This window comes from Eleginops maclovinus, chromosome 1 (assembly GCF_036324505.1).
Source record: "Eleginops maclovinus isolate JMC-PN-2008 ecotype Puerto Natales chromosome 1, JC_Emac_rtc_rv5, whole genome shotgun sequence".
Taxonomy (NCBI): domain Eukaryota; kingdom Metazoa; phylum Chordata; class Actinopteri; order Perciformes; family Eleginopidae; genus Eleginops; species Eleginops maclovinus.
Window position 1 is genome coordinate 18,395,784 of NC_086349.1, and position 21,731 is coordinate 18,417,514.

Genomic DNA, 21,731 nt, shown 5'->3' on the forward strand with positions numbered 1-21,731 from the left:
CTACTTTGGGCTGCATTAATCTCTCTAATCCCACTCTCAGTTGAACATTAGCTCTATCTTTTGTTCTCTCCTGAACACGTTTGATCCTCGAGCTGTCCATTTCAGATAATGGTGGCCTAGCCCGCTAGATTATTTCATGTACTGCTACAGTAGTTTGCGCCTGAGACATGTCCATGTGGCCACAGATAATTTTCTCTCTCGCTTTCTTTCTCATGTGGGCAGGTACTGGCTTACAGACAGAGATCTCTCCAATAGAAGTGTTAAAACAGTCTTGCAATACCACTGGTTATATGAGAGAAATCCATTAGTGACTCATTTGCAAATAAGAGTCGTTTTAAAAAGACTGGACTGAGGATCGATTTAATTTTTAAAATCTATTGTAATGTTAACAACCTCCTTTTTTATTTTAAAATGTGCATTTCCTTTGGGGTACAACATTTCTACAAATGTGTTATTAAATAAGGCAGAAAAGTAGGTATAAATTAGTTGGTGATTTAAATAATTCAAGAAAATTAAGTGCAGTTGCAGAGTGGAAAGAGCCGGGCAACCCTACAGTACATTCAGATCCAGGCCTATGCTGCCACTATGCAAGTGATTTACAAACTAATATTACTCCCTGCATAAACAAAGGAAATAATGAATAGGCAACAATTCTAAGAAAGGCATTAACGTTTCATGAACTGGTGTCCAACTGTTTCCTGTTTAGACAGAGCCCATTAAAAATAGAAGAGAAAATAAATGCCTTGGTTGCTGCTGAAGGACCACAGCTCAGGTTCATATTGGTGATGGGGAAATATGCAAAATGGCAATAAAACAGATTAGGTAGGAGAGAGAAAAAAGGGACTGTACTGCCAGTTAACATGTTTGATTGCCACATTTTGAAGCTAGTATGTCAACACGTTCTCTAGGGCGAAGGGGAAATTGTAGCAGAGTAATGTGGGCTGCTGTTACAATGTACAGTATGTACTGTGTAGGTTCAAGGCGCTTTGAGTCCCCGCATTTCAACACCATGGACAGCGCCAGGTCACTCCACTGCTGCGGAGGCTGCGGAGAACTGTTGCTTCCCCTCACTTCCTCCCTGTTAAAACCCTGATATATTTGCGCCATGAAAAAAAAACACCTGCAGTGAATCTGTGATGGAGCAATGGATGCGTGGATGAAGAAAAAAAAACACAAACGACCGAATGAGATAAGATGATTACTGTACAGCCACAACAAGAGCCGATATTATGGATTGCCATTTGGGACTCTCATCCTGCGGTCTTTATGAAACGATGATGACAATGTAATGCCTCCAAACAAAGTGTATATGTGTGGGCGTTTATATGAGGGGGGAGTATCATGTGCAAGGCAGCACGAGTAACAGCTGTAGAGCATCTGGAAATGACTCATTCCCCTATTGAAAACCCTCTATAGGATAATCATAGCTATAGACACTTTGGCCGTGGCAGTGAGGTTAGGCAGTCACTTAATGATGACCGTTTGGTGCTTATGGCGTAATTGTTGACTATTATATATGAGAGTAGATTGTAAACAGATCGCTTTGATTTTTTTTTCTTCCTCCATAAACAGCTAATCTGAATGGAGAATGCTGATGTTGCACTTTCCCTTTGGGTCAAAGTGCACTCATGTAGGGATGAAATGTGGTATTTTGTTACAGCGCAGTCTCTGTCGTTGCAGCAGCAGCATTAGGGCTGATGTCTTTCTACAGGTAGACTCCGGCTCCACTCCACCAACCTACACCTGTTGGAGGGACGCAGTCACGATGCCCCCTCGTGGTTTCAACACGAATCGTTTTTCCCCTCTTCCCCCTCCAGATATGCTCATAAGAATAAAAGGCTAAAATGCTACACTGACGCATTTTCTTATTGTTTTTTATACAAAAAAACACACAACCTAGGAGCCTGATCTAAAGCAATGCCTGCGGTTGTGTATAGACTGCGATAGCATCTTTAAGGTGGTGGGCTGTAGGCTGTACCATCCCACGCAATTTCCCCTTTCAATGCAGTCACTGGCCGTGTATATCAGCCATTACAAGTGTGTGTGTTTTTCATTGGGTGTAATAGGCATAATAACGGGGGAAATAGTCTGGATAGCCTCTGCGGGTTGTCGATGAACACACATTGGGTGTTTCTCGTTCACAAACTGCCATCACAGCGCTGTATTATTAGTCAATTAAAAAAAAAGATAGAAACCAAACATCATTAAATAAGCAATAAAGAATTCAATTGACTTACCAACTCCGATTTTCTCCTCTTCTGTAGGTATCCACATATTTGGTTATTTTCCCTCCGGTAGAGAAAGCCACATTATGTCGATATCGTGAGATGATGCTGCTAGAAAATGAGAGCTGAAGGCTACAAATGATCCTGGCTGCTCATACATGGGACTACATGTCTCGACCGAAATCAGTGTCCTGGCGTCTGTGTGTGAGCAGGGGGAGAGGAAGGACCATGAAAGCTCCGATATCTCCTCTCTATTATGTTCCGGCGTGTGTCTCCAGTCTGATGCAGTCTCCGTGTCCACCTAATGTAACGCGCACGCAAACACACACTCGCGCAGGCAGGCACGAACGCTCGCACGCACACACACGGTGAGCGATTTTCTCGTCTTCAGTAAAAAGGTGTTATTGCAGCCGCATTTAAAGTGGAACAAAGATGTTTCTTTTCCACGAAGCTTATTTTTTTAATTTATTGGTATTTTCTCTCTTCTCCTCTTTCCTAAACCAATCTCTCAGCTCCAGCGGATCCGGCTGCTCAGGCAGCGTGCACAATCGGTCGGTAATTAGGAGGTAATAGGTCGCGATATCGTTCAGCGGTCAGAACTGTCGAGCTGCTGCAAGAAAATACTGAGAAAGCTGCAATATACCATAAGCTGCGCCATCTTCACGGTCGTCACATGACTCGTTTTGTCAACACTGATGTGTCAAGCATTTGCAAATATATGCACCCTCTCTCTCTTTCTGCATGGCAGTTGCATCCATCACAAACACAAACTGCATTTTCTCCTGCTAGTAAGCTGGCCGGGAGTCTGCCTTTTCTGATTGAATGCGTAGTTTTGGGGGTTGTTGGCCATAAAGTAGCTCCCGGTGTTACGGATCAGGCCATGTGGGGAAGCACCTCCTGGTTGAGTCATTTCAAAGAAACATACCCACTACCGGTGATGCTTTGTCATAGTGCAGTCATGCTCCCACACTGATGAGATGCAATTAATTCCTAAAGGCCACTGCTCCCTTTGGATTTGATTGATAGCTTGAGCAAACTGTGAATTTCTCTTTAGAACTACATCCCACGACCACAGGCTGTTTTATAAATTACATTCAAGTAAAATAAACGATAGATTTGGAAAAAATTCAAATGCATGTTGTAGATTAATGAACTCTAAACATGAAGTGACATGACTTTGATCCGAGTTTAGACACATCTGCTACAATTCTCTGCATTCAGTGATTTCTTCTTCTGAATATAATCTGCAAATTTAGGTCAGTAGGCTATAAAATGTAGTATGTTTTTTGGCTGCACATTATAAGTATATCTTTTGGATTTTATTCCACATGTGTTGGGCCAAGTCCTGTTTTAAAGCCTCCAAAATGTGGGAACATTCTGGTGGGAAGGAAGTTGTGAACTGTCTCAATATTCACCTATTTAACAAAAATAAATGCTGTATTCGGCTAGAAACTGTCACCACATGTTGCTAGATAAGAGGAAACAGGTTGTCTGCTAGGTTTGACTTCAAATGACATATACTGGATGTGATGCAATGAATTTAGTTGGGTTGACTTTATGGCGTATAGTAAGTGAGTCACTGCTGGTACAACAGTCAGTGGGGAAATGATGAACATGATGCATTCACTTTGCTCTGAAGCTTACACCTGCAGAGTAAATCTACACATCAAAGTGACCTTCTAATTATGCTAGTAAGGCATATAATGTCCTAGCCTTATTTTTGTGAACGTTTCAGGAACAAGATGAATGTTCTGCGTTGAAAATGTCCCTCTGTCCTACTTAGACCTGGATTTAAACATGTGAACAACAGCATGATGTGGGAAGAGGATATACTCTTACAGGCTGATGTTCTAAACCATTAGGATGAACAGTTTATTCCTAAATCTTTGTTATACAGCATCCCACCCATTCCTCAATGTATGTCTGGTCCATTCAGTGCATTAAGCTGTCTTGTCCTATAGACAAGGCCATCATGAGTAGAAAAATAGAGTGATTTGGTGAATATTGAGCGTCCAGTGAGTTTGATGTAGTGTGGGAGGGAGGGCAGTATTCAGCAGGGTAATTTCTCTCCATCATAGCGATGCTGTGACTGACTCCCATCTGTCTATTACTTCAAGTGGAACACTGTGGGCGGTGTTCCACTCACATACATAAAGCTGAAGCAGAGTGGGGCGTTTTGAAAGCTAAATATGCATCCCAGCTAATAAACATTTGAGAGAAAACATAACGCACCAGATAACAAGCAATCATCATATTTGCTGGAAATCTGGTTAGGTGACACTACAGCATACTTGTTCGCACTGGCACAAAGGACATATTAAAGACTTAAAAAGTGCCTCATACACTTGTCATTTCCTGACAACATTACACTTGCTCAGCTTGGTATGAGCAGTGGCTACATTTAGCTGCTGCTCTGATGCAGCAGCACAGGATGAGACATTGGTCCCCTGCAAACAGGGATTGCCTAATACAGCCAGACCTGCTATCTGTTTCTACACTCCCAAAGCTAGCAGGCAATAAGAGCCAGCCGAGGAGGTAATAAGAAGCATGGCCTACCAACTCATCCATCACCTGCACCCACACGAACATTCTTATTTCTTTACTCTTCTCAGGATTATACATTTCATGCACTCCCTGTACAAACAATCGCTGTCTGTACACATGGGCACACATGGGCCTCCGCAGGAACACTCAAACACACACTCAATCTAGAAAATATATTTGATCCTTTTCAATGTGGTGTTTTTTAATGGGTCTTGCGACTATTTTAATAAGTTCTATTAATAACTGTGGGGGAGGCAACAGGAACATTTTGTGGCAAATCCCTGCACCATTCAACTATCAAGAGACCTGAATAATGTCACGTTATGGTAAATGTAAGGTATTTTAACACTTAAAAGGGCAATAAAGGTAGAATTATCCACATGCAACGACTATCAAACATAACATATATATGATTAAAATGTATATCCAAACCAAGCGGCTGGTAAATATTAAAGCAAATGTCAACCGTCTTGGCTCTTTCCTGCATAGTTTCTTTATAAAAATCAGCCAGGTAAACTGTACCCCCATTTTATTGGACAGAATGTAACGTTATATAGACTATGATGTTTGCCTTAGTGGACATGCACACCGTTGACAGAATTAACGTATTATAATAACCTCTATCTAATGAGGTAATTCAGTTTTGCAAGAGAGACCCGAGTACAGGAGGGGAAATGGAACAGATAAGACACAAAACCATAGCAGCCTGTCACGTAAAACCCAGTTAAAACAGTTTGTCACAACTCTACAGTAAACAAAATAAGTCAACTTGTCAAATTGGACCAGACTTTTTGGGTGTTTTTGTCCTTTGTTATGAATTCTAATTATTTGGGCCAAGCACGAGAAGGACGCTCCATCCAGTATTTACTCGTGCTCTATCAAAGTGTTAGCCAGCCCTGTGATCTGGTATGATGAACAGTAGCTTTCATTTGGAGATGTGAAGTACTGAGGCAGCCATTGTAGGATACATTCACTTTGTTTTATATTGAAACCAAAATGGGTATTTACCAAAACCGTGCTAACTATGGCATATGAAGTTTAAGAGTAAGACTGCACTAACCAAATTCCAAATACTTCTATACGAGACACTTGCGGTGATGGACATGGTTTAATTTAAAGATGAGCCATGTACAAAAACTGTCATCTGCACATGTCTTGATGCATTGAGAGGAGAGTGGCCGGCTGATCTGAAAGTACATTTTACAGTTCAGTGGTCGGATACATGCTCAATATTACACTCATTAATATGTATCGGGCATGGCCTTATTAAATCTAAGGTGGCACACAGACTTCATCTGTCTAAAGTCTGAGAGTGTTTCCATCTATTGATGATTCTTGTAATGTATTCAAAATTCCCCAGTGAAACAAGAGAAAGCATTTAGCTTTTCTAACTTTCAGGTTACTGGTCCTCCATTTTTGATGCCCTATATACTATAAAAATAAATAGATCCAAATCCTCTTACAGACAATTCTTTGGTATCCAATGTAAGAGCAATCATCTTCCTCCACAGAAGGTTTTTGTTGTTGCTTTTTAACTTTGTTCTCTTTTTTGGGCGGGGGGGGGCGGGGGTGGGGGGGGGGTGGGGTGTCACCATAAAGTACTTGATCTTGTTTGTCTGATTTGTGGGGGAGAATTATTTTTTTTTGGGTTGCAATAAAATCATGTATATTAAATGTAATTAAAAATGAACAAAGAAAGAATCTGTATCACATGTCTTTGGTTATTTAGAGGGGGTTTAATGTGAGAATGTTAGTACAGATTGATTTTTCCATCAGATCAAAGTTCCCTAAAGTTTAAAAGATTTACCTAACCGCTGCCCTTGCTTGAAGGGACCTGATATACTGATCAAGTTTGTTTGTTAATTAGACCTCGATATCTGCACCAGTTACAGCAATCCCTCTGGCTTTCTTCCTTTTAAAGAGCCACACACTTTAACCCACCTCGGGTATAACAGATGATTATTGTCTACTGCCAGCGAGCATCATGCACATGTCAATAAAAGAAGCACAAAAAGATAATTTTGCGGCTTTATTTATAGTAAAAATACTTTAGATACATACAAGCTGTACATAAACTGTTTCAAGAAAACATCACAGTCTTCTTATGGAAAAGAAAAAGGTAAAATGAACTGTTAAAAAGGCAAGAAATATGAGAATCAATGTTTGAACTGCTTTAAAAAGTGTGCAAGTGAAAGGCATTTGTTTGAAGTTTCCCGTCAGTCCACTCAGAGAAAAATAACATTTGAAATGAAAATATTTAGCTGAATTTTACCACCATCTTTTATTTCCATTCAAAATTTAGCAATGTTGATTTTATCCTGTAACATAAGATTGCGTAACATTTTCGCTGTGTGACGTGTGGGATTATCAACAGCACAATCCCCTGTAAATCTTTTTAAGGAACATCCACTAAAGCCAAATCAATAAAGCCTTGTAAAATAAAACAATGGTGGAGAGCCGAAGAAGCCTCTTTATGTCCATCATGTTCTGACAGTATGTCGAACGTTTTCTTACAGTGTGCACACTAGTTACAGTTTCTTCAGCAATGCAAGAGCACCAAGATGACTTCTCTACAGAATGAAATCAGAAGGCGACGTTCACAAATGGCACTGCTGTGTGTGGCATTTTGGTCATTGGTTTAAGGTGAAAATAAAAACCTGCAGGCGAGTTTGACGCTTCATGAACCATCAGCAACATGCGTGTGCATTGCATTAGCTGCCTAACTTGATGCTTCATTACTTTTTGGTGATGAATCCTGGAAGTCTGGCAAAATACACATTTGAGAGAGCTTTATATCCTCCGCAACACAAATGCAGACCCACAGTGGCGCAATGTAAGCCCTCTCCCCTACAAACACTAATCTGTGACCAAACAGAGTGAGGGAATCAATTTCAATTTAAGTGGCTCACTTGAAAAAAATTCTCAAATGTGATAAAATATAAAACATTCTTCACTGCATCCAAATCACTAGCAATTTTTTTCAACATCAAGCCCACTTCTTTCTTTTTTTTATAAAACTATATCTTTTACAATCATTTTTGCCCACTAGTAAGTCAATTTGTGTGTGCATTGGTTTTTCACCCCTCCATCTCTATGAGATTGTTCTTCCTTTGTCTTGTCACTCAGAGTGCAGACACCTACTGTTTCAAACTGGCAGTGCTCCAGGTTATCTCCCACCTTATCTGCTGATATTATCCTCTCTTCTCGCCTCCTGTTCTGCAGCGCACTTGTCTATGAGGCAGAAGTATTGACGTGTTGCCCGGTTCCTTGGTCCCAGATGCCAGCAGCTCCTCACTCATTCAGGGATAAGATGATGTCATCCTCAAGGTCAGAGTTGTCGGAGCTGTCTGTTTGTGGGACAGAAAGAAAAAGCAGATTTAAAATGTGGGAGTATACAGACTTTAAAAAAAAATGTGAAAGAGCAAAAATTCACGCTTCCTCTGTCAGTCTTCGGAATAAACTAAGACAGCAGATTTGAGATTCCACTGAGAAAGACAACATTTCCTCAGAGTGACCAGACAAGCAAGAAAACACAGAAACTTGACCAAACAGCAGCTTTGTTGCATCTTTTAGCTGACACGGCAGATTAGGACACCATTCTTCTGATGTAGCTTAACTTATTTAATATACTGTTATCAGGCTAACGGATCCTGTTAATACTCTTGCAGCTTGAGTGGGTACTTTAAACACAGAAAGAGGGTTTCTTTGTTAATCCTATGAAATAGTTCTCTCATTTTAAAGGCACGAGTAGACTTAAACCATGGTCAGCTTTAATATAGTTGCTCGCTGCACACACAAAATGCAGTTATAATCCAAAAAATGCAAAAAACAAAATTTTCTGTGGTTTACTGTGGAGAATGGCTTCAGATTCTCACATCCTGAGGAGAGAAGCTGCTGGCAGTGGATACTTCTGGTTCTCTTTAATATCCTTTGAGCTCTTTGCAGGCACTTCTCTCCAATATTACTGATGCTCAATAAATGGGTTACTACTGGTCATTCCAATTAGTACGTTTTCCAGTCGGGATGCTTTCTATCGCTCCTCTGCAAAACTTATCTGGGGAATTTCTCCTTCTTAAGTTAACTTTAAAAATTCCCTCTTTGCACTTACATGCAGTAGTTGTTTTGGGACGCCTCCCAGCATTCATATGGACAGCAGATTTATGGACATTTATTATTTATTTGTGTGTCTGGTGTGGTTTTGTTTTTAAATCATGCTCTGCTCATTTCAGGGTTTTTTTTTCCAGAAAATTCCTAATGTTTTTTTATGTAAAATCATGAGCACCCTAAAGAAAGTCATTTTTGTTTGGGAATCGCTGTCTTAATTCAGCATATTTTCTTAGCTTGAATTGATAAACCTCCCACCATTGTCGCCATCCAGATCAACATCTTCATTATCAGAGTCATCCTCATCATTGTCATCCTCATCTTCGTCGTCCCCAACGTCGACATCTTCTTCGAGGAGGCGAGCCACCTCTTCATCGGAGGGAGAGAACTCCTCATTCCCATCATCCTCCTCTTCATCGTCCTCATCCTCTCCACCATTGTCATTTTCTAGCTCGGCGATAAGAGGATCGGTATCGACGTCTTCGTCTGAGTCTTCGTCATCGTCATCGTCTTCCTCCTGATCGTCATCCTCCTGGTGTAGGGATGACAAAAAAAAAAGAAGGTTAAACTACAATTCATTTTCATTGCTGGAGTCGCTGCCGAATTAAAATAACTAAATTAAAACCTGATCCTCCTCGTCCTCCTCCTCTTCCTCTGCGAGTCTCTGCCGGCCGACTTCGTACAGCCTGCACACGGTGTCGGTGTTCACAGAGTCTTGGTTCTGCAAGACAAGCAGAAAAGGAAATAAAAGTATTCCACATATTTATAAGAAACATACATTATCATAACCTTTAGCAAAAATGTATCACATTAAACCCATATTTTTAACAACCATTTACCTCAATCACAGCTAGGTAGCAGTCTTTGGTATCGGTGCAAAGGTCAAATATGTTCCTCTTAACATCAATGGTGGCTGAGAACAGAGGAGAACAGAAGAAGTGTCAGAAGTACATTTATAACGTTTTTAAGATATATGTTAAGTGACTAGAAATAACTTCAAATAATCACGTGTAAAAAATAAATAAACAAAACCCCTTAATTATCATGAACGACTTTACAGCTAAATTAAAGTAAGGTGAGGGTAGGACGCCTTACCGATGGGTTTGTAGTCTGTGGCATTAAAGGTCCGGAACGATGACCCAAATGGACTTTTCATCTGCATCTCCATCATGTCGTCTTCATCGTCAGCCTGCAACATTGCTGCAAAACCACAGAGAGTAAATATAAACTGTGCACAGCGAGATGGTTTCGGACTTCTGAGAGGTCTAGTATTCGTTGTATGAGCGGAGCCTTTATGGCGCGCCCATGGCTCCTCCTGTGAACCAGCTGCTTCTGTCTGTTGTCCAACACCGAGGCCTTCTGCCCATATGGCTCTTGGTGAGGGTAGAATCAAAACACACACACATACACACACCCCTCTACGGAGTCTCTTCACACCTCTTTACAAACACAAACGTGCTTCATAATTACAAGCCTTTTACTCAAACCTTTCACACACTTGCACTGACTGGGGGGTGTAAATGCCAAATGCTCTACATTACCCATCATGCACTGGTTTCAGTATTTACCTCCATAGATCATAGTGCCGTTGTTGTTGAAGACTATTCTGCACTGGTCCAGAGCGGGAACCGTGTGGAGGAGGTGGAAGGTCCGCAGATCCCACTGAAACCCAAACTAAGGACCATGACACTCTCTCTCATTTGTATCAACTTAATCTGCTACACATTTAATAACAAAGCGATTAAAACCATCCCCTAGGTAATGAAATCAATTATTAGAGTAATAAATATTTAATGTTCAGCAGTGAAATAAAACCTCAACAGCCATTCAACTACAAATTAAAATAAATGGTGTAACATTTAAACATTTGGGGATGTACTCGTATACATCAAAAACACCATAGAGCTATTTTGTTTTGTTCGAAAAAATACATTTAGCAGCCACCAATGGGCTAAAAATAAGTTTCCTCTTTCCTTTTTATTTCTTACCAACCAATTCTAGAAAAAAGTCATCATTGTCCAGCCGCACATATTGTATGCAGTGCTATCAGTGTAGCTAAATGATGCTTGCCAGTCCTCAATTTTGGACTTGATGGCTTGCAATGGCATTTTGTTCAGATATAACTTTGGCGATTGCTTCACTTCTCATTCAGTGCCATCATAAGTGGGATTCCATTAGTTTTGTTTGTGAAAAAACACCTTAAAATAATTACATCTCAGCTCTACATTGTGCTAGTTAGCAATTGTTAGCATGCTGTCACACTTAACTAAAATAACGGAACTTGTACATAGACCTTCTAAACAACAGCATGTTAGCATTGTCATTTTTAGAATGCGATCATGATAATATAAGCACTCAGCAACAAGTGTGTTGTGCTAACTGAAAAATGCTTAGGCTATCCCCTACTGTAGCATACTGTTGTCAAGCCAAGTATTTCACTCTCAAGGATACAATTTCCGTGTTCACGATGACTTCCAGGCCATTGGGATGGAACACACCACTGATGTTCATGTTGAACTTGTCAAACTTGTGTATGGCCTGAGCTGAGCGCACATCCCACAGCACGCCGTCGTTCAGCACCAGGTCATCTGTCGGGTTGAAGGTGGCGCAGTTCCTCTTGTAGTTGTTAGCCAGGTCAGGATTGTTTAGAGTCAGAGTAACCTGGCCCGTCTGGATGTCGTAAATCTGGCACAGAGAAAAACTGAACGTAAGCCTTTACTGTTTCCTTCTGTACGTATCTTGTTAAATAAAATACTGAAATACGTACCCGTGCTATATGTTCTTTAGTACCAATGACACGGTCTTGTGAAAGCTTGCTGAACTCCACATAATGGTCGCCCAGAAAAGAATGCCTGAAGAAGACAAGTGCAACATTTCGCACATTATATCAGAAACATGGGCCAGTAGGGGGTATAAAAGCTATGTATTTAAAAATTAATTTCTTAAAAACACTGTAGAAAAATCCCGGTATTGCATTTGTTAGACTGTACGGATGAGTGATGCCAAGTGCTTGTTCCATGAACTGAAGACTGCAGCCCTCCGGCTGTTAGCGGGCATAATTAAACGGCATGTCTTCTCCTTGCGGCAGCTCACTCCTTCGACATCATAAAGCTGCTGTAACACTGGGCAGTGAGGACCACATACATGGAGGCAGTGTGATCACAGACAGGAATAAAAAATGGGTTTAGTCTCTTGTGCAAACATCACTTACTTCATGATGAAGACGGATTTCATGCCCCAGAGCGCGGACAGAGGGTAACTCCAGGAGGCTGACGTTAAAAGCAGAGAGCCATCCTAAAAACACAGAATGTGATGGTTAAAGATCTCCTGCATGCATGTTTAAAGACATATTAACATACTATGCTTTAGAAAATGAATGTGTGTGATATGGTTCAGAAAAAATGACCTGGAATTTATAAACAGGCAGACAGTTTCTCTTGAAAGTTTACCTGCTGGCTGCAAAATTTCAGAAAGAGTATGTGTATGTCTTAAACTGTCTTTATATCCAAGTAACGTTTTCAAAACATATCGTGAAAATAGGGTTGGTTTTTTTTAGGAACATACACAGGATGAGGAAGAATACATTCAGAAACAACAGCAAAACAAAGCATAACATTTTGTAAATTCTAGTAGCTTTCTCTACGGACCCGTGAGGGCTCCAGGTGAGTGATGGCTGAACTGTGACAGCTGTAGCTGGCTTCCTCCTGGCCTGTAAACACATTGTAGAGTTTGAGCTGCCCCGTGCACGTCCCGAGCATCAGGAACCGCTCGCGAGCTGAGAAGGCACAACACATGAATCCACTCTCATCCTCGTCTGCCTCTCTGAAGACGGAGATGGGACGGAATCTGAGAAACGGGAGAATTGAGAGAAATGGTTGATGGTCAGGTATTGGCACAATGTGTTCAAGGAGGGGAACATGAATGTATCCAAGCTACCAACCTGCTGAAGATGAGATGTCTGTCAAAGCAGCCTCCATCCACGCCTCCGTATTTAGGATAGATTACTCGCCGTGTGTGTCGGGATGTAAAGTTCATGGGTGCTTGGCGTCTCTGTTTGGGCTCCGGGCATTGATGGGGGGTGAAGAGGGAGAAAGGCGGGCATGTTGCCACAGGGTTCTTACAGCGCGCATGCTGTTCTCTCAGGTACTCTGTGATAATGCTGTCCAATGCAGGGGGGGAGGGCAGGTGCCGATCAAACTGCTTCTTCATGGCTGGACTCTGGCTAAAGGCGCCATGGTCAGACTTTTGCCTCAGCACCCGAGGTTTCTTGCAGCTCACCGTAGTACACGGCACTTGCCGTTCCCGAGAGAAAACGATTCGTCCGATCAGTGGGGAGCCGTTGCTACAGGGCGGGACACACGTTGAGGGGAGAGCAGTGGAAGAACACAGAGTGAGTAGTGATGTGGAGGGACGTGATTGTGGATTGCTGCATCCGGGGGTGGATGGATGAGAGGGATGATTTACGAGTCTTGACCCAACACCGTTTGCCAGCCGTGGGGTGCGGGGCAGAGTAGCAACTGGCGAGGCAGGTAGGGGAGGTGCGACAGGAGGGAAAGCAGAAGCTGAATGTGAAGAATGAGACAGACATGTCATCGGGAGATCTGCCTCCTTGGTGAGTATGGTGGCAGTGTCATGAAGGCCTTTGGCAACAAGGTGGTTCCTAATGAGCAGCAGCAGCTCTTTCTCGGGGAAGGAGATCCTGGATTTGGCGACCACACTGGCCCTCTGCAGCCACGCCAGAGACACGTCCGTACCGATCATCAAGGGCTTCCCGGAGATCCTCTCTATCAGCTCAGCTGCAAACTTACAAAACTTTACATGTTCGCTGCGTTTGTCCTGCAGCACAGGCTCCTTCATGAGCTGCTGGATGTGTCCGCTGCTGAACAACGGCAGCTTGCTGATGATCTGTCTGACGGAGGTGGAGCGAGACAAACCCACCAGAGCTTTACAAGCCAGCGCTCGGATCTGATCTGCATCTGTGATGGGCATCTTCACCGTCAGCAGGGACAGCAGAACCTCCAGGAAGGATAAAAGTAAAAAAAATTAAAAGCAAAGCAAAACATATTTACTACAGCACCAGAACAAGTAAAGACGTTTTGCTTTTTGTGTTTCTTTACGTTAACTTGTCCAAGTGTAGTTGGAGCTTTCTGATACTATGGTTTGCATTTTACAGCCAGAAATGTAAATGTATCTAAATCCTATGCAAGATGAAGACATCATTGTGTTATGAAGGGTAATTTGATGCCTAGTGATGCCACAGCAACAGATTTTTTAGCTGCCTGTGAATTAACATGTCATTATCTCAGGCCTTTGCAATGTCCCAACTGCATGTCCAGATGTCCCCGAGTAATATACCGAAACCAATCTCCTGCTGTGCCTTGCTTGGCGCCTCTAATGCATTCAGTGTATAAATGTGTGTGTATGTGTGTTTTCGTGTGTAAGGCTTTAAAACATGTGCACGGTTCCCAAGATAAATGCCCTATATAAAGCCAGCAGCTCTTATCAGCACCGTCATGTTGCACAAAACGTGTTCACTGAATGAGTAGTAAGACTTTTTTCAATATCAACTTTTAGAAATGGCAAGTCCAACCTTCACTAACGATAGAGTGACTGGTGTTATTTAACTCTACCTTGATGCCATTGTTGGACTGCACCACATTCCACATCTTAGTGAGCACACTCTCGCTGGCTTTGGTCTGCTGAGGCAGGCGGCGGCGGGGGGTTCCTGCGATGAACTTGCCAATGCTGGACACGCGTTTGTCTGGAGCACATACGCAGTTGATGGCGACCTGCAGAGCGGACTTCTGAATCTCGGCATCATTTACAAATACCTCCCCCTCTGCCACTGCCAGGACTATACTCATTCCTGAGGGAGAAAAAATATTACAATTAAACGAAAAACCTTGAACCAAAATAATACATGGAATTGTGCCATTTCTCTCAGGAGAGCTGGGCTCAGGTTTTATGAAATAAACAAAAATGAAAATACAAAAACACTGCATGTTATTAAATTCTGTGGAATTTATTCATAGTAAAAAAAAAAAACATTTCAAAAAGGTAACTTTTAATCTGTCTCACTCTGAACCTGAATGAGTGAAATATGGACATAAAACTGCTGCTAACCAAACGTACTGTATGCCATGCCGATTGAATTTCTTTGTGACTAATAGATGGTTACACTTCAATTGTTATTTCATATAAAACACAAAATAATTGAGTAGCATCACTTACCAACAATGGAGACAGTAGATCCTCCCTCATCCAGCACAGAAACAGCCTCAGACAACCACAGCTGCGTCTTCGGAACAACTGTGAGGATGCTCAGGATGTCAAGAGCGTAACGTACTGTATCACTCCTAGAAACAAATTCATCATTATATCATCATTGTATTATATTATCATTATTATATCACATACACATCAAAAGTCACCGAGTAAATGGAAGTGAGAAGATTTAGTTTGTGAAATAGGGAAAAGGCGACAGATTAAGAAGAAGAAATGAGAATTACTGTTAGTCCTTACCTGCCATAATACGTCCTCCAGTCACAGGCGATGGAGATGAGCTGCAGGAGGAGCTGGACGCATGAGAGCTTGTGAAAGACCTCTGCTGGTTCCCAGTACAGCCTGAGAGGACCGTACTCTATCAGAAACTCCATCATTTCCACCACCTGATCTCGGGTATAGCTGACCGCCTGGAAAAAGAGAACAAAGATAAAGAGATGTTTATGTTGGTAAATATATTTTAACGTCATTTTAAATTTCAAATTTTTCTCTGTGTACCTTGTAGTATGGTTGGGAGTGAATGGGGGCACCACCCTCTGTGCGCTGCAGGGATTGCTTCACCTGCTCCACCTTGATCGCCAGGTGGGCCTCAAAGTATCTGCGTAGGGCCATGCAGGTGTGCTTGGCGGTCTGCCTGCTGGAGAAAATCTCATCATCACTCAGCAGCGATCCCTGGTCCTCCGGGTTCAGGATCTCCAGCGTGCTTATCTGTAACGTCATATCACTCTTCAGTACACAGTTAGCATGTTATGTTGGGCTTATTTTTAAACTCAAATTTAAATGTGTGCATCCTTACACCTTGTTTTGATGGAGCTTGATGATATAAGTTTGTTTCCTGTGTCATCTCTGTTTTCGTGTTTTTAACCTACAAACCTCTTGTGTATTTGAGGTGGAGTTTTCTGCATTTAAAAGGCCCTTCCAGGTACAGGCATTGCATTTAAATTGGTGTCTTGTGTGGCATTGGTTTATGCTACATAAATAAAGACACAGATGCATATGTCAACATAGTTACAGTGAGGATCACATGCAGCTGTCTGCAGGTCTGTCCTACCAGATTGACGAGGCGTCGGAGCCCGTCCTGCCTGTCGAACAGCTCCAGGACGGCACGGAAAGAGAAGGAGATGGAGAAGAACATGGTGGCGTGGCAGCAGCCTGACGCATGTGAGCACTCCAGCAGCCACAGCGTGTAACCAACCACATCAGACAGGATGGAGTGGGGTAACATGCACACCTTCAGAGGAAAGGACACAACACTGAATACAAATGTGCACTGCCACTGGAGTTACGCAATCCCGGCACAAATCTAGGACAGTTTTTCAGATTCCTCTGTATTAACGACAAGATCATCTTGAATGAAACAATTTAACATTATTTCTGTAGCACTTTTCATGCAGAGATGCAGCCCAATGTGACCAGAACCTTGTAATATATAGAAGACCATATTACACAAAAGAAGGGATTTGTTGTTAATATAACTATAACAGAAGGAAGTTATTCATTATTGTATCACTAAATTATAAAGCCGTTTTTAGATACTTTCAGATATACCAAAATATAACAGAGTCCAGATTATACCTCATATCATAATATAATGATATAACACCAAGCTTCAACATCTTTCTTTTAGCACATACAATACCAAAACAAAACTCTGAAAGTGAAATATTAGACGGTTATGGCAATAGTATCGAATTCATTGTGTTTTTGCAGTATTTGTTTTATACCCTTTCCATGGCATCCTGGTTATAGGCTAGGTAGTAGAGGCACAAAGACACTCCAGTAGCAGCCATAGACGGTCTGGGAATTTCCAACAACTTCTGAACTCCTCCATGAGCCACAAACTCTGCGGCAAACTTCTTGTGCAGCAGCAGAGAAGCCAGGTACTGCGAAAAAAGGGGAAAGTAAAGAAATACGTCAAAATGGTCTGCCCTAGGTTTTGGCACGGTGTCAACGAGAGGAAATAGTGTTTACCTTGAGAGCCTCAAAGGTGAGCTGCACGTCATTGGTCTGCTTTAGATCCATATAATGCATGAGCAGTTCACGAGCGCCCATCTGCATGAACACCGCCAGCAGCTACAGGAGGAGGAATGGGCATCAAAGACAATTTAATCATGTAAATTTGCTTTGCTATAAAACCTTATAAATGAGTAGTTGCTGGAACTATAATTAACGTAAAAAAACCTGTAAGTCTTTGACAATTTCCCGAATTAATACACAATTCATGAGGTGAGCATTCAACACCACTCTCACTCAGCATGACAGGAGGAGCAGAATCATTTCTTTAATTAATATCATAAGGAAGACTGACATCTGCTGGTTAGACTGTGATAAGACAGGGCGAATGCATAACAAGGGTTACTGGATAGAGCACGAAAAAAGCGCCACATCTTGCAAAATGCACTTTTACTATACACTATTCCAGCCAACAGGAATAGACAAACCTCCTGATATTCTCCCAGAGGGGTGAGATACTGCAGGATTAGCCTCTGCTCGATTTCGGGGGTCAGAGGGTACAGATGATAGTTGTTGCCAATCACCCAGGGGCTCATCTCTGACCAGCTGCTGTTGGAAAGCTCACTAAAGTTCCTGTCTGGGTCTGGCAAGGAGAAATTTAGCTTTTGTTTTGAGGTCCTGCCACTGTCCCTCTCTGCCTTCCTTTTCAGGAAGCTGCTGCCATCCGACATGCCTTGGTATGTCATTGAACCAGGGGCAGACATGGGCTTCATCATTGTCTTAGCAGCAGAGTTGGCACGACTACTGGTCTTATGAGGGGAGTTGAGTCGGAACGAAAGTTCGTTTTCAGGCTCGATGGTTGAGAAGGCAATTTGGCCATCCTCCTCTGTCCCCTCCCTTTCAGACCCATTTCTCCCCGGTGTGAAGGGCTTCTCTTCAAAGCTTCCGTCAACAGTCTCCTCATCCAAAGTGAGCAAAGGCTCACTCAAAGTCTTCCTGGGGCTGGGCCTTTTGATTTCCCTTTTATTCTCAGCATCTTTATCCTGGAGCTCACGCAACCGATGCAGCATCAAAGGCACCTGTCAAAGTGAGGCAGTAAAAACAAGTTGATGGAAAGTTGCTACTTTACATCACCTGCTAATGATGAGCAAACTGTTCTGACGCTCTGCAGGATTACAGAACTCTATCAGTATGTATTTTCACATTAGATATTAATTAAAACAAACAATTGGGTCAACAGTATTCCCTACTGACCAAAACAGAGTTTTCCTCCCTGTAGTTAGCTGCGATGTCCTGGTTCTCCATGGCGCCAGCCAACAAACCTGTAGCGTAGATCCTGAGCGGCTGCTCGGCCTCCTGAGCCCACTTAAACAGCCTTTCAACTATGCCCTCCTGAGAAGACCAAACACAGGGGAATGTTGATATGCATCCATAAACACAACTATGAAAATATTCTTACTAAAATGGGGATGAATGTTGAAATCTTTTTCATTTTGGTATTTTTGTTTTTTTTTCAAATGAAACCTTTAAAGACTTTTGACAATTTATCTATGCTCGAGTTAACAGTTATAGTGTCATTAACTGGCAGCCTAATAAAAATGACGTTTTTAGAGACCAACTGTTGTTTTCTCTAGAGGTTTTGAGGGTGTTGTTTAGTAGCTTTAACTCATTATTTAACTTAATCTATTTTATGACTCTCCTTTGATAAAACTACCCAAAAAATCCTCCTCTACTACCTTCTGCCCTATTCCATTATCAACTGCTATAAAAAAAAAAAAAAAAGGAAATGAGTGTGCCTGAGTAATAATAACATAAGTGAAAATTGGAACTTGTCCATTTAAATATTACTATTTGTTGCTGTGATGGTTTACTTTAGTCCATCATTCTAAACAGAAACGTATATTATTGACTGTGGAAGGCATGTAATATTTAATGTACTTTAACCACTCAACTGAGCATGCTGAATATTTATCTGAAAAACTATAAGAACATTACAGGACAATATAATAACTGAAATAAATCAAACGTGTTGTTTGAACAGAGAAAAGAGAAATGCTTTTGTCTTTTTATTAACTAAAGAAATAACCCACCTTTTCCTGAAAGACAACAGCTGTCTCCAATCCAGGCATGATGTTTTGAAGCAGACGACATGCTGCTGCATTTAGGGGAAATTCTCTGCTGGTCATCACATAGCTGTTCACCAGCTAGGAAAAAAAAGAAAGACAAAAAAGAATGAAACACCCTCCACCTCCAGCTATAATTCGCCCCTTATCTTGCATAAAAACAGCTTGGGTTGAGTTCCCTCATTCTTACTGTGTTCATAAAGTCATCATTCTTGAACAGGATCTTGAGCAGGTGCCCTAACACACATTCTGGATCAGCTCTCCCTAGTGGCCAAAAGGGAAATGTCAAAAACATAAACAATATTCAAATCTCCAGTAAGCTTCACATTATGATCATTTTTTATTGTTTCATACCAGGGTGTCGATCATCAAAGGGTCAGGGTCTGCTTTGTGGTATTCCTCTGTCTCTTTCTCAACAAGCTCTGAGATTCTGAAAGTTACAGCACATCAAATCATTTACAATCTTTAAGTCGTCTACACATCAAAACTACATTTTTTAAACTAACTAAACATAAGGACTTTAACTAAATGACTTACTTGGTGATGATGTTAACCAGCTCCTGTGTGCTGCCTTGCTGTTCCCTCTCCCACTGTTCTAGTAAAGCAGTCAGCTCTGCCTTGGAGTCCACACTGGCAGATGCCGACGCCATAGCGCAGCCTGTCAGGGTAGCATGCACTTATTATATACTTATTTCATTAAATAATCCATGGAAGCATGTTACTAAGAACATTGGTAAAAAAAATCTAACTTCGGTACTTGTACTTTACTATTGCCGCTCAATGCTGTATTTGTTCCCAAACATTTCATAGGCAAATATTGTAGTTTTTAATTTACTACATTTATCTGACAGCTTGAGTTGCCAATTACTTTTTAGATTACAATGTTTCATCCCCTTCACATAGTGAGAACAAAGACATGTGTAAAATGAAGAGTTTCCTACCTATTAAGATAAATAAAGTATTTTTTTTAAACTTAAGGGTCACCTGGAAAATGCCTTTTCAGAAAACTAAAACTGTTTTTTAGTGAGTTCATAAAACGTTTTTAAGAGATATGTGGTTCTCACAGAAATGCAACAAAAAAGTATCACTACAGATTATGATGATCTTCTGTATATAACATTACCCAACATTATACAAAGGAGTTCAAAGTAGCAGAAGACTTGACCTCTACAGCAGTAAAATGCAACAAACACATGGACGCAGCGGTAATAATAAAATCCCAAAACATCCTATATGATAGAAAAACACTTAAAGGAAACATTTTAACTTCTAATACTTAAACTGCATTTTGTTGATAATTTTGACTATAACATACAGTAAGATTCTTGATACAAGGCTTCTACTTTTATTAGAGTATTTTCAATGTGTTATTACTTTTAATTAAGTAAAACACTGCAATACCGAGGTGCATGAAAACGATTAGTTCGCTAAAATCAGAACAACAAAGAGAATAGCAGAGTTGCTCTCCATCGCTCCACTGAAGTCAAACAACAGAGTGCAGGTGCAGCTGTCCTCCAGGGACTGCAACTGTCAAACACGCAGTTCTGATACTTTTAATGTTAGCATTTATAGATCCATCTTTTCACATACTTGCTGGTTTGATCGGGAACAACCAGTTCAGTTTGCGTGTTTGAATGTCCTACATTCACATACAGCTGATACTCACTGTACAAGGCAGCAGCAGCATCAAACTCACTCTGCCTGTTGCGGTGTTTGGCTAGCTAGACTGTGGCTAAACAAGGAAGCTAATATCCTGAGCTCACAAGAGACGATGTTTAAAATGGCCACTTTTAAAGTCCAGTGCAATAGTTTACATTACGCCTGAGCAGTCCTGACATGCACAGCCTATGTTGTCGGATTCATATCGTTCTTGGAGCATCCAGACCTGCCTGTGCATGTAACCTAAGGCTAGCACTATTAGCTAGCAGCATCACAGGTAAACCAGGCTACTTAGCTAGCATGCTAACTTACCTCGTTGTTCCGCTCAGTTCTTCCTCGGTTTTAGCGAGTTTTCCAAGACTGATATCAGCCCAGACTTGGTTGCTCCTAGGTGAATAGCTACGTATCGACCACTGTTTCAAAGCCAAAGCTTAAAATGCTTTAGTGTAGCTTTGTGTTCACGGTTTATTATCATTATGGCGAACACGTTCCTCACGTCATTTCACGAGCGACTGTCCACTTTAAATGACGAAACGATTCAACAGCAAAACATTGCGAAATACCACTTTTTCTATGACTGATTACAAATGACTTTGAAAAATTACTTATCGTGTTTAAACTTGCACGGTAGTTCTTCAGATATATCAAAGGGACTTGTATGTGGGCTGCTTATGTTGTCAACTGATTACATAAGATCTATGTGATTTATTTTGGTGTTATCCCCACTTCAAAATGTCTGTCAATATTTTTCAAGTTCTTATAAATTACTGTATACTTACTCTTCTACCAAAGCACATGGAAACTACATCATGTAGCTTAATTGTATAAATTGCTAATAAAT

At 41.3% G+C, this 21,731-nt stretch overlaps 2 protein-coding genes across 2 annotated transcripts in view; both read right to left on the reverse strand.

Annotated features, from left to right (window-relative positions):
- The window catches only part of LOC134872430 (dedicator of cytokinesis protein 3-like), a 44,285-nt gene extending 41,535 nt beyond the window's left edge, over window positions 1–2,750 (reverse strand). The window contains 1 exon segment of the mRNA XM_063895722.1: window positions 2,238–2,750. Within this exon segment, the coding sequence (XP_063751792.1) occupies window positions 2,238–2,274 (37 nt within the window). The 5' untranslated portion in view covers window positions 2,275–2,750.
- A 4,035-nt stretch (window positions 2,751–6,785) lies between these two features.
- LOC134868288 (DDB1- and CUL4-associated factor 1-like) lies at window positions 6,786–21,423 on the reverse strand. Its single transcript, XM_063889319.1, is given in 26 exon segments — window positions 6,786–8,116; window positions 9,132–9,405; window positions 9,499–9,594; window positions 9,713–9,786; window positions 9,969–10,073; window positions 10,442–10,535; window positions 11,325–11,558; window positions 11,641–11,725; window positions 12,085–12,167; window positions 12,521–12,719; window positions 12,814–13,889; window positions 14,504–14,739; window positions 15,105–15,229; window positions 15,396–15,565; window positions 15,654–15,863; window positions 16,207–16,386; window positions 16,880–17,038; window positions 17,127–17,228; window positions 17,597–18,187; window positions 18,363–18,500; window positions 19,199–19,312; window positions 19,422–19,495; window positions 19,586–19,609; window positions 19,612–19,661; window positions 19,769–19,889; window positions 21,203–21,423. Coding segments are annotated over 25 exon segments (4,662 nt in total). The 5' UTR covers window positions 19,882–19,889; window positions 21,203–21,423; the 3' UTR covers window positions 6,786–8,060.
- Between the last annotated feature and the right edge of the window lie 308 nt (window positions 21,424–21,731).